General features: G+C 38.7%; 1 protein-coding gene across 6 annotated transcripts in view; it reads right to left on the bottom strand.

Annotated features, from left to right (window-relative positions):
- The window catches only part of UBR3 (ubiquitin protein ligase E3 component n-recognin 3), a 207,312-nt gene that overhangs the window by 64,193 nt on the left and 124,743 nt on the right, over nt 1-18,376 (bottom strand). For 3 of the 6 annotated variants that reach the window (XM_073305785.2, XM_073305780.2, XM_073305782.2), the window contains 5 exons: nt 14,440-14,589; nt 13,766-13,899; nt 9,262-9,372; nt 7,593-7,805; nt 6,548-6,684 (listed from right to left, as the gene is read on the bottom strand). In XM_073305785.2, coding sequence (XP_073161886.1) covers nt 6,548-6,684; nt 7,593-7,805; nt 9,262-9,372; nt 13,766-13,899; nt 14,440-14,589 — 745 coding nt within the window. The remainder of the gene's footprint in view (nt 1-6,547; nt 6,685-7,592; nt 7,806-9,261; nt 9,373-13,765; nt 13,900-14,439; nt 14,590-18,376) is intronic. The other 3 variants (XM_073305781.2, XM_073305784.2, XM_073305786.2) reach the window with 2 other exon arrangements.

The following is an 18,376-nucleotide window of genomic DNA, read 5'->3' as shown; positions in this document are numbered from 1 at the left end:
CACTCTCTTTCCCTCCCAAGAGAGTAAGGCACCTCCTTATAGTGTATCGTATCTCCACAGCAGAAACACCAGCCCTCTTCTGGTGAGGTATCCCCTCCAAACATGCTCTTATTTATGGGAAATGCTTTCCCCTATTATGCTCAATCTTCTGAGAGACTAGAGCACTTCTCCCATAAATAGGCACTTTCTACATGGCGTTTTCCCCATATTACCCGAAAACATAGAAGATATGGGTTGGAAGAGACCTCAGGAGGTCATCTAGTCCAACTCCTTGTTCACAGCTCAGTTGTTGGACAGAGACCTGCACCTCACTTCCTGTTCTCTTCATCCCCATTCACATTCCCATCCATACTGAGGTATTGGTTAACCCCTATAGTCAATCACCCAGTGATGGAAAAAAGTAAAGCTGAACTCTTACCATCTAATCTCCTGTCACTGATGGAAAAGTAGGGACACCTGACATACCCTAAATAAGAGACGTGGAAAGTAAACTTGACTCTTGATCGAACCCTCCACTATCCCACCTCCCTCAGTGAAAAGTAAGAGAGATCAACCACTTCCAGTCTGATACACCATATCTCTCAGAAGAGGAGAAGCAAAAGGAAGTGCAGCCTCTCCATCTTTCACTGGGGCAGGGACGTAGGAAGCACAGCCTCATTTGGGTTGCTCTTCCTCCCCCACTGAAGAAACTGAGAAGGGAGGGCTGCTTTGGCTCAGCTCTTGCTTCCTTCTGATGCAAGAAAGGGACCTTTTTTAACTCATGTTTGTGAACTCCAATTAACCTGAAAAATATATGTGATGCCATGTTTTTTAGTAGCCATCAGAACACAGAGTAATACAGGGGTATAGATAAGTTACCCCTCTGCTACTGCTCTTGAGCAGGAGGGGCAGATAAAGGGATGGAAAGTATGTCTGGAGGAACCAGCCCCTCTCCTACCTTTTCACAGGAACAAGTATTAGAATTGGAAAGTCCACTACCACTACCATTGCCTCTCTCTCACCTCTTTAAAAAGTTAGCATGTATGAGACAGTGAAAAGTGAAAGGGGGGAGGGGAGAGCTGTGTGTCAATGAATACATAGCTGACAGCATAAACAATGGCTTTGTCTAAACATCAACAAAGGAGAGATCTATCACATGCGATGCGACAGAAGCAGTTTACAAGATGCTGCCACAAATGACAACCATCAGTACAACATTGAGCTATTACAATTAAAAGTAACATACATACACCACTGTACTAGGCCTATAAATGCCTGTGGAGGGAGAGAAATGGCGCAAATGGAGGAACAGACTTAGGTAGCAAGATAAGAGATTGGGCGAAAGAAAAAAAGGACCTCTACAGATAGCTAAGTAGCTGCTTCTCCAGCTGCACACGCAGATCAGGAGGCAATGGCCACGGAATGTCTCTGTACTGGGACAGCTGGCAAGAACTAGCTCTCTCCCCGTTAACAGCTGCAGAATACCCCCTCTACTTCCATTCCTTTATCTCTACTTGAATGTGTCTAGGCAGCAAGAGAGTAATGGGTGAGGAAAGCATGTTGCATTCACACTGCTACAGAAAGGAATGAACTGCTACCACTGGCTACCTCAGGACACCATAACCAATCAATAATACCACACTTTCAGTATGTGGAGTTTACAAATGGCTGCCCAAATGCCCCTTTCATCTATTGCATACCATATCTTCTCCTCAGCTCTGCTTCAAAATTTCTTCTTACCTGCAAGATGTCTCCCTAGAGAAGGCAGGAAAGGACATTTCTCTTACTACAGATAGTACCCCAGCCTGTCCTCTGACAGACAATGGAACATGGGGCTGATTAAGGCAAGACGATTCAGAGATGTATAGATTAATTCACTGGCTAATAAAACGGCAAGGCTGAAAGTCCAGTGGATACAATCAAAAAATATTTTTGAAAAGTGCTTTATTACGAAGTGGCCAATTGTCATCTTGACCACTTTACATTGCGCCATTACCCCAACTCTGTCTGTCCATGTTTTTGATTGTAAGCTCTTTCGTGTTTGCACAGTGTCTAGTGTATTTTGCACAGGCAGAAACAAAATAATAATAATAGTGAACTAACTATATATAGTTTGACTAAGACAGACTACAAAAGGAGAAAAGTGGGCAAGAAGGTAAGAATCGACAAATAGCAGAAACATCCAGAATAGTTATTTAGTGTGCTACAAGGAGAAATGACAGCCAGAGAAATAATGAGATGGGATTAAGAAGGAAAAATTTAGGCTGAATACCAGGATAAACTTCCTGATAGTGAGGAGTATAATTCTGTCATTTAACAGTGAAGTGGAGGATACTCTATTGCATGGACATTTAAAACGACACAAAACAAGACGCTAGAAAAAGTACAACAAAGAACAATCCTGCTTCAGATAAGGAGGTGAACTGCTGACCTACATAAGACATATTCTTATTTCTATTAATGTTATGTGTATTAAGGTTAAATTAAATGCTTTTAAAATAAAGGTTTATGATCATAGACATTCCAACCCTATAGTCCTTATACAGATAAAATTCAAGGACAGTTCTGTGCACACTGGATTGCTGAATCAAGTCCTAAATCATTAAGAGTGAAATTAACAGTGCTGCAGAAGACCTGGCAAAGGACCTCCATGCTATATCACATGTATGGGAACAATATGGAGTGGCTGGATCCAGGGTCTGAAAACCTCCATGTAGGGGAAACAGAAAGCAGCGACCACTTATCCAGTCCAAAGGATGAAAGAACAGCCATGGATAGGGAATGAATTTTATCTCCCCCACCCTAAAGGATGTTCAGGTCATTTATCTCTAAAGCAGTGTAAGGAACAATGTAACACTGTTCTGGTCTGGGATATTTTTAACTCTCACAGGAGAAACACTGAATTCTGAATTTAGATTTTAGCACAAACACGGAATGTCCAATTTACTTTTTAATTTGTTCAGCTGACATTTTCTATGTTGCATACCTTTTATATTATTATAAACAGGATTTTGCATTTTAAAAAGGCATTTAAGCAAATCATTTTTCACACAAGGAACATATTCATTAGATGAGCTAAACAGAGTGACAAGAAAACCTCAACTGTGTACCCTTGTATACAATATAGTGTATAGAATATATTTAGAGGGGGTGTACTATAACTGTTTTTTAATTTGAAATTATCTTTACCATACATAAAAATAAAGTTACTGTTTCACATTAGCTAAATATTCTACTTACAATGTCAAAAAGACCCAAGAAAATCATTAAACTATTATGAAACAAAATACAACTGAAGTACTCTTAAAGAATAATTTAAATAATTTTCCATTTAATCGCCTAGTTTGTTTTATAAATAAATGCAACAGTAGTTAGTTTTTATGGATATATAATAGACACAACAGGGCTGCGAATCTTTACTGTGACATGACTGTATCTGAATCAGCAAAATATTTGTATGAAAGCTTTAAATATTTGGAATCAATAAATGAAATTGTTCAGAAGAGGATTAAAATGTTATTCAGTATTAACAAAAAATCATCATTAGAAACTATATCAAAACCAAAAACTTTCTTTTACCAGTTAAGGTTGCTATGGTAAATTATAACAATATATTTACCCTTTGCATCACTTACAAAATCAGGAAGTGTTTAATTAAGGATATCAAGAGGCTCATCAATCTACAGATGCACCAGGGCTCTGTTTGGTGCACAGTCGGGGAAGAGAGGAAAAAAGTGGGTGGCATTAGGCCATCTTTCTTCTCACTCACTTACCCCTGATACTGGGCATAATCTAAGGGCCATTATGCTGGCAGCGATAATCAGCGTGTAATCCATGCAAAGAGGAGGGGAAGACTGGGGGAAGAGGAGTGGCCAGAAGTGGGCGGTACAGAGCTGACAGAGTTGGGTTTACACAACCAGGTGAATCCCTATGCAAGCAAACTCTCCAACTGCACTTTTTTACGGTAGCTTTAAGTTCCCTTTAAGCTGCCAAAGAGGCACAAAGGGCAACTGGCATAGGACAGAACCTGGTCCATAAGTCTTATACTGTCCACTTTATTTTTATCAATGCATATTTCACCACAACACAGCCTTGACTCTGACCCATGATTTTTATCATCTTGATTTCAATTTCCAAACATTTTAAAAGACAGTATTAAATGGGAAACGTTATCAGTATTGTTTTAAAAACTACGCATCATTGTTCTTTCTCGTATAGATACGGACAGATCTTGCAGTCATATCTTTGGAAGCAGACATTTGTGCCCCCACTGAGCCCCATTGAAGTCAATGGTGCACTGTGTGGGTGTACGAACCCAGATGTAGGAATCCAACTGAGGCCTTTCGTTTAAAAAGAAATGTGTATAACTTTATTGATTTACAGAAAAATTGTGTGTGTGGATTTGCATTTGAGACTGAATCAATGTGTTTTAAGAACAACTGAATGCTGCAGTTCTCGTCTGAGATTACTGATGAAAGAACAGTATTTATTTTGGGAATTAAGGTGAATTCTGATGCAATTTTTTTTTACACTTGATAAAGAATAAATGGTTAGGCTATCATGTAGGCAGTGTAAGATTTATGATCCTGTACCCTTAAACTGGTCATTTTCTTGCCTTCCAGTATTTCCGTTTTGCACATAACTCCGTAAATTTAGCAATTTCGGTAAGCTAAGCAAGCATAATCGGGTTTTGAAAGAAATTGATGCTGATCAAATATTAGCATTCGCATTTTAATAAAATCCTGTTGTAACAATTTAGGAGTTCATAGCTAAACTGCTTAAATTTTCCTTTTGTTTTTAACACACTCTAAGGCAGTGGTCACCAACTCATAGATCACAATCGACTACTCAATCCTGGAGCCTCTGCCAGTTGATCGCAATCCCCGACCGCTAAAAGTCCGGCAGCACAGCAGGGCTAAGACAGGCTTCCTGCCTGCCCTGGCCCCACGCCGCTCCCAGAAGTGGCAAGTACGCCAGGCACGGGGAACTGCGGCCAAAGGAAGCTGTGGGGGTGGTGCTTGCAGGCAGGAGCAGCACGCAGAGCCAAGTGCCCCCCACCAGGGGCCGCAGGGGCGTGCTGGCCACTTCTGGGAGTGGTATGGGACTGGGACAGGCAGGGAGCCTGCCTTAGCCCTGCTGCGCCGCCAACCGTGAGCCCCTTGAGGTAAGTGCCACCAGGTAAGTGGCCCATGAGGTAAGTGCCCACACCCCAACCCCTAGCCCCTCCCGGAGCCAGCACCTCATACCTCTTCCTCCACCCCAACACTCTGCCCCAGCCCGGAGCCCCCTCCTGCACCCAAACGTCCTCCCAGAGCTTGCACCCCTCTCCTGCTCCCACACTCCACACCCCTCAGCCCTGGCCCAGAGCCTGCACCCCCCCCGAACCCCAACCCAATGAAAGTGAGTGAGGATGGGGCAGAGCAAGCAACAGGGGAGAATGGAGTGAGCGGAGCAGGGCTTTGGGGAAGGGGCTGGGACTCAGGGAAGGGGCAGGGTAGATCCTGGGTTGCACTTAAATTCAAAAGGTGATCTTGTGTGTAAAAGGGTTGGAGACCACTGCTCTAAGGGTACAGCTATTCACCATTGTGTGGAAACCATTGCTCTTCTGTCAAACTTCACCTGCTCAGCCACACTAGAGGAGCTTCCTGCCTGTCCGAGAAAAGTTTGCTAGTCCTCATACTAGTATGTCACATCATTGCTATTTAACATTTTCCTATTTCTCAAGCAGAAACTAAATAGCTGCAGTACCATAAAAGAAAACTTTGTAACATGGGAGGAAAGAGGATATTATGTTGAATGAGCTAGACTCAGAAAGAAATTAAACGGGCTTTTTGATTAGCAAATTCTATTTTGCTTTAATTGTATCTTTTCCCACAGAAGTAAGTCTCTAAGAACAGCACTCTGTAACCATACCGACTTGTGTTGAGAGCCAGTCAAATCTCCCATATTAAGTAGGGTCACGCCCAATCAACACATAAATGGATGACCTATGGGAAGATATGTTGACGATTCAGGAAGCGACATCTCATTCCTTTGGGTCAGTGCTAAGCCAATGCCCCGACATGGTGGTTATGTCCCTTGATAATGGAGATGTGGTCCTTCAGAGGATATGCAGAACTCAGGTCCTATCACTCCACCTCATTAGATTGGCTATTCTTAGTAGACAAGGGTTAAATAAGGTCTATTCCAACACAGATAATTCACTTCATACAACTAGTGATGTTATGACAAGTTTCACAATAATATGTGCTTTTCTTAAAGCTCCAGCCGTTGGAGTTATGTGAATACATGAGAAACTCAGACTGCATTAAGAAACAAAACAAAAACAAAACAACCCCTCCCCCATAAAATTCTAGCCCTGATTGTCCTAGAGTGAAAAATGTTACTTCAGGGCACCCTACATGTTGAAAAAACAGAAAATCAAAAGAACCCAAACTTTATTATTTTTTAAATCTCATGATTGTTAAGCCAATCTCAGGATTTTGGTGGGTTTTACTAATGATTTTTTTGGGCACTATTACTAATAACAAATGCAAAAGGAATGGTCAAAACAGCTTAATGGACCTACCTAGCTACAGAATACATGAAGAGAAAATCATTGTCTGGTGATCCAGGAGTCTTGCTGTAGTCTGTATATTTCTTCTGGGTAGTACTTTTTATATCTTTCATTACAGATTCCATTTCCTTACTAAGATTGGTTTCAGACTACGAAAAAAGAAAAGGCATTAATAGGTTAATTTACTTATCTGGTCAAAAGCAATACACAATTACAAAGCTTAACATTGTCATTATACCTATACAAAAGAACATTTATAGGTTATATGAAAAATGTGTATTAAAAGCTGCTATCGTACTTTTTTGTCTAGTAGAAAGGTATATTCTGAATACGCAGGGAGATGGACAAAGCAATTTAACTGTTTTGTCCATATAATGTATAGAATTTTTAGTCTGTGCTATCCTGAAGTATAGTCAATGGGGCATATGGATTGTGCAACAAGTACCTGAAAATAACACATTTAAAATTGCAATCCTTAGCAAACTGAAGTATTGTTACTTTGAAATACCTTTTAAATAGAGGTATTTCCTATGAGATTGGAAGACTAACATGATTTTACAGATCTAATTACATCTTTTTGAATGACACTATAAAGCGGCTACATTATGTACAAGTAGAGTAAATTGTCATCTTTGCAAAACAAATAATCCACAATCTTACATGGTCTGAACTGACATACTTTAAATAGCTTCCAGTTACAAGGGATTCATGTTTTACATTGAAAAAAAAATAGTGAGCTTCATGAAATATGATTCAGTTCTAGGTAAATTACAAGAATGAATTGGATTAAAGAATAAGAAGAAACTATTCCAAAAATAAACTTTTATATTAGTAACGTTTTGATCATAATTCTGTTTTTACTTTTAATAGGTAATGTCATAAAAGGTATAAATCTTTAAAATGTTTTGATTACATTTAATCCATTAAAAAATAGTACAATTTTCCCATACAGAAAGAGGAGGAAAAATGTGGTTTCATAATTTAAATAAATCACAGAAAGAAATATGAAACAAAGTTGAAAGGTAGAGGCAAATTAACAAGGATCTTTCTGCCTTACACTGATGCTTACTGGGAAAGTTCCCAGCTGTTCTTGAAGCTCTTCCACCTCTTTTATAAGATCTTGCATACTCTTGTTACTATGACATTGCAAAAGGCTTCTTTCCACATTGTTTCCAGGATAACAAGGAAGAACACTGTTTGCAAATTGCCTACAGAGGGGGCAGGTAAATTCTCCTTTGTCCACAGAAAAACCCTGGAGGACCTGGTCATTCTTTAAAAAAAAAAAAGAAAGAAAGAAAGAAAGAAAGAAAGAAAGTAGATACATATGAACTCAGTGAAGATCACAATTGTGTTCTTGAAATTTCATAGACAATATCTAACAGATAAAAATATAGACCATCTACAAATAACTGTAAACCAAGAATGATACGAATGTGCGCTGAATTTTGTAAGAGCACTCTAATTACTTAGACTGTCTCATGATATCCCTATAATTTACAAGTATTCCAGAATGTCCAAGACAATCCATAGTTAAAATGTCACACAGTTAAAGGAGAGATATTCATGTTGTTCCCATACCACAGAAACAGTGACTGCATCAGCTCTAACTGACACTCCGATTTGCTTGAACAAATTCTGGGTGGGACATGAAGCACTCACCAGAGGACTTCTCTTACTCTGCTTGATTCATGTTATTTCAGGCAGAACAAGGAGTGGTATGACCAGCAACAGAGAACCCTGTGGCATTGCAACAGCCTTCCATCATTGGGAAATAGCGCAGCTAGGGTGGGATGGGGAGATTAAAGTAGTTTTTAATGTTTATTTTTTATTGTTGATTGTTAGCAACTGCCGTAGAGTTTGAAAGTTTCCCTTATTAACTTTATTACTCTGCATCTGGCAAAAGGCAAATTTACTTATCAGTAATGGGAAATATCTGAAGTTACTGTCCCAGGAGAAATACATTCTTGAGCTTAGTTCACACTATAGTCCACAGGTCAAGAACCTAGCCATTGGAGAGCACCATGCCAGATGGAATGGCTCAGTTCCTCTCGACTACAACAGAACTCTTCCACATTGCTTTAGAGTCCATTGAGGAGTGTGGAGCTATAGAGGGTGGGGGGGGGCAGTTTCAGGGAGCTTCAGTTACAGCACGTAACTTCCCATTTTCATCTTCACAAAGTGCCTCATTGGATCCCCACATCTGAGAGCACTGCAGGAATAGGGCTGACTAAGTGTAATTTGAGCTTCAAACAGGTAGTCCCCATACTGAGACAGTCTCCAGCAAACTGACAGAATTACCTTTGTAACTTTCTGGGTCCCTGACTAGTTAGAACAAGTTTAAATAAAAAGTTTTACCCATGAAATGGGAATACAGTTTTCTACCAAAATTTACGAGACATACAGTATATACAGGGCACAATTACAATATTTTTAAACAATGAGATTAACTTGTTGAACTTTTCTTCTTCATAATTGCTTTGGTAGGTCAAAATAATTAGATACAAAATCAATTTTTTACAAAAATGTAAAGATGAAATAAAAAGGAGATGTTAAAAATACACCATTTGGAAGACGATCAAAAAAAAGTCTTGCACATCAATGTAGAAAATAAAAAGGACTCAGTCTTGCTTCCATTCAAATTAGTTGTAAGCTCCCATTGACTTAAATGGGAGCAAGATCAGGTGCAAACAATACAAGACAGCTTTTGGAATTGCAGATCAACTTACTCTTAATGATTCCATGTAAGATTTATGACAATCTATGTGTAACGTATGACCACAAGTTTGTACATAAACACCTCCTTCCCAGCCTATAGACACTGCTTGCAGACAGGAACTCTTAAAAAAATATAAATGTACATGATGTTATTCAACAGACATTTCCAGCTAAAATGTATACATGTGCTATTCAATAAATATTTCTTTCACTTTTATAGGGCTTAGTTATAATAATCCTTCCACTATACAGCTATTGCTGTGCTTTGCATTGAAAACCCAATTTAAGCTCTTATTAAAGTTATAATACTGCAAACGTTTGCCTCCCAGGATGGTGACAGAATTAGGGAGGAATAAAATGCATACAGAGTTCACATAGATTTTACCGTGTTAGAAGCATTCATAGTTATATTGAAGGTAAGTATCACAATGTAGTTCTTGCAATTTTATTTCTGACCTTCTAATACACTCCACTCCCTTAAGTTACATATTATTTCAGCACCAAAGCAATCTTTTTTAAAGAATCTCTGGCATTCACTGTATTCAGAGAGCTTTTAAAGTCCATTCTGCTGTAAAACTACAAACTTTTCCCTGCTTCATAAAAGCTGACTCAAATGTATTTCATTCAGAATGAGCAATACGATGCCATAAGGCTTTGAACATAACATGAATCATGTACATTAATAAAATGTCCACAGTTGCATAATTAAATATCTATCCAATTTTAATTCAATTCAAAAACTTCAATCCTCTTGCTAACTGCTTAACAATACAGTCAGGAATACAGTATAAGATGAAAAAAGGCATTAAGTGGCATAATAATTCAATGTATCAACTTTTGGGCTGTGGAGATCTGAAGTCAAACCTCAGCCCACGTCTAAAGCCTTACATAGCTTGTTGGCATCATCCTAGCACCCTATTTGGCCACATCACAAAACTACACAATTTGGTGAATGGTACTCTAACTCAAGAAATGATCAGCTAGAAAACCAGACAGAATTATGATGAGAGACTTTTATAATACATGCAATTTCAATCACAAAATTAAAATGCATATATTGCATTTATACAAAAAACCTGTCCTAATAGTGAAGAGAGAACAGTAAAAATGATCAGCAAAAATACCTGTTTTAGCCCTAAAACAGACTTGCCCTGCAATGATTTGTAATGGACAATGTAAAAATAACAGAGTGGTGGTTTGCTTTTTTTGGTGGTATAACACCTCTCTTTTCCTGCATGTGAACATATAGAACATTCTTCTATTTTACCTGCTCCAATTTGATCTCTAACATTTTATAGCTCTCCAAGGCCTGAATCTACCACCTTAACCATAACACAGTCTTTCTTCTTCCCGCTGGCCCCCAACTGATTGAGGGACAGACTGGGTGGTGAATCAAGTGAGATTATATAGCGAACTAGGATGAGTTGCTATATAATGAGCCTCATTCACTGAGAAAGCTCATTGTCTGCAGCCAGAGAGACTGGTGTCTGCAGCACTTATTACATAAATGGGATGGTCCATATAGCGAATAAGGCAGGAGTCCACAGAAAGAGGAAGGATAATCAAGAGATGTAGATTTTATTGCTAGTTCACCCACAGATCTTCAACAAATAACAATCTCTCTATGCCTCAATTCTCCCATATGAAATGGTGATACCACATTTTTACCTGTACTGAACACGAATTATATTAGGACAAATTCATTAATAGTTGTGAGGCAATCATAAAATAATAAACACCACTGAAAAAATCTATCAAGAAAAATTCCTGCTCCTGAGCGAGATGTGGATTTTATGCAGTGAATAAGGTACAGGGCGTCACACAAACAAAAGACTTCTTTGAAGTCCTGCTTCCTTCCACATGCACCTTACCAGACCAGGTTCCACAATCTCCCTACCTGTTAAAATTGAAATTCCATTAAACTTTCTTATGTGTGCATGTGAAAATCCCTTATAATAGTTGAAGAGTGCCTACTCAGTGGAAGTCTGCACACAATTGATAAATACACATGCACATGAAGTGCCACTGGAAAGTTGGCAGATTGTTAGTTTTGTCATATGACAGTAATCGGTGTGAATACACAAAGTAAGATTTATAAACATTTTTAACTTCAATAAATCAGAACAGAATTTTTACCATAACGTGTAAACAACAAAGGACCAATAAATGAACTAGGGATCTGCCAAATTTCAAGATTCTAACAGCTTCTAAGGGTCTAGAGTTGTGGGTTGGTTATTTCTTTTAAATTTTCCCCAAGGTGAAAAAACACTATTTCTCTCCCCCACACACACACACACTCTTTCCATTCTTAAAAATAGCTGCTCAGCCATTTTTCCCTGACTGAGCAAATACACCAAATTTCAGCCAAAAAAGGTAAAACTTTAAGAAAAAAATTAAAATGACCTTCTTTTGTACTATTTAGTATATGGCTTTTGAAACAGTGTTTATGTTGTTCTTCAAGTGGAAGAGTATGGATCCTGTTTTGTATCTTACAAACAATTTTCACAAATAAGTAAAATCATCCTTCCATCTCCTGAAACCTTCTGCAGTGCCTGTCATTACGGGAAGGACACCTACTGCTGAGGGTACAGCTGATCAACAAAAGGATTTCTTATTGCTTAGCTCAGCGGAACAAGCCACTCAGGACACTAACAGATGTTTCTGTTTTTATGCCAATAAGAAATTTAAGGATTTGTTCTTTCATGCAGAGACATTTTTAGCACAGTAGTGATCTAGAAAGTTGAAAGCAGAAACAACTAATCCAACTAATGTCTGAATTGGAAACAGAGTTTTTTAGAGCAGAAAGTATTAAGCCACTGAATCATTATAGTATCTTTTAGATTATTTTACAAACACTCAATGTAGCCTCACAGGAAGGAAGAAATCTGATTGATCATGAAGTTACACTTCCATAAGGTCAAGTTTAAATAAAATACACTTTTAATGAAATCCCCTGATATTTGTATCATGAGAAAAGCATAGAGATTAAGATTATATACATTTTTTAAAAACACTTCACTGGGGAATAACTGTCCACTGCCAGACTAAGACCGACAGTTATATTAACCAAGTTTTGGTTTGTTAACAGGTCTCCTTCTGAGCTTGACAAAAGCAATATATTATTAATTGCAACAGGTCAAAGTAGGTGCATTACTGTCATTCTTTGGTGGGTATCTATAGCACAAGTATATTATGCTAGGGTTGACAAAATAGCATCATGAAATGAAAGGTAACATCTAAATAATATAATGCCAAAAAATTAAAATCTATCTATGGATACTTTTAGTAGAAGATCTGTTTGTTCAGGAAAGTTTTCCTGACGGATTTAAATACCTATATCAAAACAAATCGAGAATTCAAAGCAGACTACTAACCTTCTACTGCATACAAATCAGACAAGCTGCCAGAAATTGGCTGATTTCAGTTTTCTGTTTAGAAACTGAATGTGTTATGAGCACATCATGGGGCTGCCACAAGTCACATTAGAGTTAAGATGGCAGCGACTTTTCTGTTTAAAACCAGAGTTTCAGTGTTCTAAGCTTCATGTGTCTAGTTAGATCAGTTTGAAAACTGGTATGCCAGCAGAGGGCCCAGGGTAGCATTTGTGCTGCAGATCTGGGTTCATTTGATCCCAGGATTCGGAGATGCAACCCTCTCCCCAGCAAATGACCTTTTTTTAAAATTTTCACTCTTTTACAATAATTGTTTGTACAGCGACAAGGATAAAACTATAGGCTGTCTCTACGTAAGTTATCACTGGGCTAGCCCTGCTGAGATATAGTGTTCAGTACCAAGAACCAGCTCCAAAACCTAACAATTAATAAGTTATTAGATATTGGTTTTGGTTTTATGAGGAGGTGAACTGGGCTGCTGGGAGCAAAGCACAGAATGTCACAGCAACTGTGTGCAGAACCCAGGCTGGAGCTGCAACACAGAGAAAGCATACCCAGTCATCCGGGGAAAGTGCAGTTGGCTGGCTATCGAGAACCATGAGTTCAAGTCTCTTCTTGTTTTGATCCCTGTTAATATTTCAGTGTACTCCTATTAACCAGGCATTATATCTTTACCCTCGGTAGACAACTATCATTCTTTCATTCTGCAGAAAAAATAACTGGGGAGGATGAAAAAGGTCACTTCTACCAGAACTGGAAATAGAACTGAGGTCTTTATTATGGCAAACCAAGTCTCATTCCCCTAGCCACACTATCTTTTGAAATGACATCCACTATTCCAGTATTGCAATGATACTGTATGAAAATTTTGCAGAGTTTCCACTGACCTATGCAGAATAACCTGCACAAGGAGAATTAGGCCCTAAATTTAAAAACCAAGGAGCTTATCAAATTTAAATACTTTACACCATTCTTATTTCAATTAATTTTTCAGATGCAGAAATAAAGTCAGGAAAACCAATTCTAAATACACTGAGCACAATTATTATACAACTGGTAATTCAATTCATGTTTTTACACCGCACTTTTAGAGATGATAGTACTGCCCTGTATCAATACTTACATCTTTAAAGTACCGCTGTAATGTTGTAAGCCTAACATCATGTACTGCTGCACATGTATCCGAAGGGTATATTTGCTCCTCTTCACTGGTAGGTAATTTCTTTGGCTCAGTGCTATTGCGACATTGCCCTAAAACTATACATAGAAAAAAGATGAGCAAGAGTAAAATGGACAATGATATATGCCCAATGAAAAAAGATTAAATGAAAATTACCCCAGGAAATTGTAGATATAACCATATTTGTCAGATAAAAAGTTTTGTTTCTGTTGCTAACAGAAATCGTAGGGAAAAATTAAAGAAAAACTACATTGTGAAAATAATACCTTTTGCTCTATGCTCTGATGGAGTAGGTACATACTGCTAGTTTTTACATTTTTCCTTTAATACCAGGTTCCTATGCTCCCATCAGGAGGTTTTCCTTTGGGATTATTCAAGAGGATTTGGAGGATCGGGAGAGTGAACAGGACGAACCTCCTTCTCATCTCCACCCCACAGAAGCGGCTAAGTGTTTAGCTCTTTAAACCTACAGATCTGCATGATGCAAGGACCATCCATATGGAAGCATGTCTCCCTAATCCCCTTGCCCAGGCTCCATGAGGCACCTTAACAGCATGGGGTTTATGTTGTCAAGGACTCCTGGAACACTGGCTCTTCCAATAATCCCCTTTTCATACCTGAAGAGGCTTGTAAAAGCACAACTAGTCCTGTAGGTCGATCTTCAGTGGAAGGGCCACTCTGTCCACAAATAACACAATCATACACAGCCTCAGAAACATGCTGTTCTGATGTGGCTATCTCCATAGCAATATCAGCATCTGGCAATTCTAAGAAAAACAGACAAGTTATGGAATAATTAGGATGCAACAAACATCTTGCATATGGATCCAGATAAAATGTCATTATCCTATTCCCAGATAGGATATCATCAAAAAACACAGACGACTACTTACAACTAACCCTGATACTTCAAGTAGAATGGGTACACATGCAGACTGTGCACTAGAGCCAAAACACTGTAGAAAAGCAAAGAATACTCCCTCACAGAACTGAAGTTTCACTTCAAATTTATAAAGAGCCTTAGCTCTGAGATGCCGGTTTCTTCCACCTACTTCGATTCTACATAAAAAACTCTGAAGAGCAGCGATGAAGGGTGATGAGTGTGAATCCATATCCATTGAAATCAGCTACTGGTAAGTAACCTTTTCTATCTCTAATTAGTGTCAGAATAAATTCTGAAGATCGTGGGAAATCAGCAATAAAAGCACTTTAAGGGGGCGGAGCTGAGGAGAACTAGTTAAATAAAGGTATCAGGACTGATCTGTGAACTGTTTGTACGTGCGTGAATGCACCTCCAGGTAGCAGCCTGGCATATCTCAGGGATGCACACATACCCAAGAAGAGCTGCAGAAATTGCTTTAGAGTCAGTGGGCACTGATAAACCTGCAAGGGCATAACTGGGTTGTATAAAAGTTTGACGTTCCCCCAGATTGTCTTCATACATCACAAACAAATAGGTAGTTTAGAAAATATTTAAGCTTTTATCAAGATAATTTGGGGCCTTTTAACATCTAAACTGTTCAACATGGCTTTCTCCAGTAACAAATGTAATTTAAGGGGAAATACATGTAAATATAGGTTCAGATGGAATGTAGAGAAGACCAAATGTAAAAATATGGAGGTGCAGTCATAAAACCTTTTGCTGCTATGCAACACTATGTAAAGAGTGACAGACATCAGGATCTGGATTTCACAGACTCTCTTAGTGGATATTATTGCTTTTCGGGATATAAAATCAAAACATTTAAAACTTACGTGCCTAATTTTAGGCACCTAAATAAAAGCCTGATTTTCAAAGATGTTCAGCACACGCAACTCCCACTGTGGGATTTGCAGGTGCTCAGCACTTCTGAAAGTCAGGCCACTTATTTAGATGCCTAAATATGAAATTAGGAGTCTACTATACCTCCAAGCTCCTAGGTTTGAAAATCTTGCCTGGAGTTTTTATTGATATAGACAGTGAAATCTCTCCTAGTGGCTTGTTATCAATTTATTAAACTAAATACAAGTGGAGTTTCACACACACGTAGAAAAGTATGGCCATTATTTTATTTTTTTAAAGGAACCTTTTGACTGTCAGAAGTCTGGACAAAAAAAATCCTTGGACAGGAATATGATTCATTGATATGTCTAATAGATTAAATCTGACTAGGCTTAAGGCCAAAACCAGAGAGCCAAAATCTGTCAGAGGCTCTTAATGTCTCCTCTAAATAGGAGGACTAAAAATAGAACTGATAATCCTTACGGGCTTAAAAGTGAAGATTGAGTATCTCCCAGGCAGGCGACCCTATACCAGTTGCTTCAGGGTGTTTGTGATCCACATCTTGCCCTTACAATATGGGCAGAGTTGAAACACAGAGTTTTTTCTGTTTTGTTTTTAACTGGACTCGGCCATGGGAGATGGATTTACAGAGGGGGAGAGATCTTCACACCTGCTCCAGCCCCTTTACGCAAGCTAAAAGGGCCAGAGCAGCATAAAGGGGGCCAAAAAGCCCTGGCTGCAGCTGGCACAGACACTGCTTATGACAGCTATAAGGCTGCCTTATATGGACACCATTTCAAGCTGGGAGCAGGAGGCGCATGTTCAGGGCAGGGCAGGATCACGCAGAGTAGTGGAGATTCCATGCAGCGCTACTGCCCATCAGGCAGCTCCCAGGGCTATCTAAGGTCAGCTGAAAGTTTCTTGAGGTCCCAAAGCAGCCCATTATTGGGAGGGCACAAAGCTGACGTAAAGCCCCTTTAGCCAGTCCCTGGGCAGCTAGTTTTGTACTGCGCCTCTTACATGTGCAGCACTGAATCTCACACAGGGACTCTAAATGAAAGCAAAGACTAACTGGACCTGATGACATCAACAGGACTGAGACAACAACGCACCTCCAACTCCAACCTTTCAGTAAATTAACAATGCTAACTCTATACAAACGAGAGCTGGAGTTTTGAAATTGGAAAATAAAAACAGCCAAACGTAACAGCAGGAGAAGGAGAAAGAATTCTGAACTCATTTCTCCATAGACTGGAAAGGGGGGAAAAATGAAAGAGAGAGAGAGGTCTTGAGAAAACAGCATCTTAACATCTTGCACTGAACATTTACTACTGCACAGAACCATGAATGCTGCTCCAATGGTCATTAATCTTCTAGAGGGTTCAAACTTCAATGTAAAGGGCTCACATGCACCCAGAAGAGCAAACTTGTACTGACACTATTTGAAGGATAGCATGAAATTCTTCCTTAAACGGAACAAGTATGCAAAAACATGGCTATGAATTGTTTCAAAAAACCTTAAAGCTAAAACTAACCTGGACTTTAATCTTCCTCACTGAAATATGGAATTGCTGATCTAATCATTGTACAACAAAAATTTTTAAGTCATGAGGAAGAAAGCATTTTTACAGAGTGTTGATGAGATTTTCAGTAAGCCAAAACCTGGCTGCCTCTTTGGTTTTCCTTGTATATCTCTGGAACTCAAATGGAGGCCTGATGATTATTCTAACCTTCCTCCCCTCTCCCTCAGTAACATCAAGTCCTTTTGCTGATCACAGATTGAACAGAGCTATTTTCAGAGTTTAACAATATTCTCAGTGGCCTACAGAGTATGGTGGATCTGTGTAACAGAAGGTGAAACAAGCATATCTGCAAAAATTACAAGCTACATTTTTCAATAGATACTGCTTAAAAACAGAAATGTTTATTATTTAAAAGTGCTCCAAGGATAGTGACCCATCCACCATCAAGCAATAAACAAAAACAAAACTGTCCTTTTGCATTCTAAGTATTAGTGTAGGCCACTCAACTGAAATGTCTGAAGTATGACAGTGGTCACAAATAGTGTCTATTATAGTAAAGGTTGCAAGACAGTTTTCACCATAACTCTGTTTTCACTTGCTCATAACTTCCTCATGAAATTCAGATTTGGACTGCATTTTCCATGCTTAGTCTCTTCCCACAGATGATGGTGGAAGTTTGAAGTCATTTTTGAGTTATGGGAAAGTAAAACAAAAACAAAACAACACAACACACTTTTGCGTTGTAAAAGAAAAGTTAACCATTCAGCAAAAACAGCCAAATATAAAGTTGATAGTTGGCATCTAAAAAGTCCTTACTGAAGAAGCTTTTGCTTGGAGTAAGGTTTAAAAACATGGTTTTAATATAAGTATTTATAAACGTTTAAAAATAGCATACTGATCCTGCTTTCATACAGTATTCTAATCTATAAAGTTTCTTGGGTTCCTACACCATGCTCAATGCTATAGTATCTGAGCCTTCCAGTAGCGTAACTAACATCTGTCACATTCTCTCATTTTCTTGCCAGCAGAAGGAAACACGTGCAGTGGAGCATTTTTTCTTTTCTTTTACTTTTTCAAAATATATTATAGTGTACACACACAACACACACATTTACATATTTCTATGTTTGTTAGAGAAATCAAGGTCATAGAAGAGTGCCTGGCACTTAGAGTAGAAGGTAGTGGTGGTTATGGTTATGGTGTGATGGTTATAAGTTCCTGTGGTCAACTTGATGGTAATGGTATGGTTGCACGGATAAAGAATAGGTA

The sequence above is a fragment of the Lepidochelys kempii genome, chromosome 11, assembly GCF_965140285.1.
Source record: "Lepidochelys kempii isolate rLepKem1 chromosome 11, rLepKem1.hap1, whole genome shotgun sequence".
NCBI lineage: Eukaryota > Metazoa > Chordata > Testudines > Cheloniidae > Lepidochelys > Lepidochelys kempii.
The sequence above is the reverse complement of the archived record's forward strand: the minus strand, read 5'-3'. Positions and strand labels throughout refer to the sequence as shown.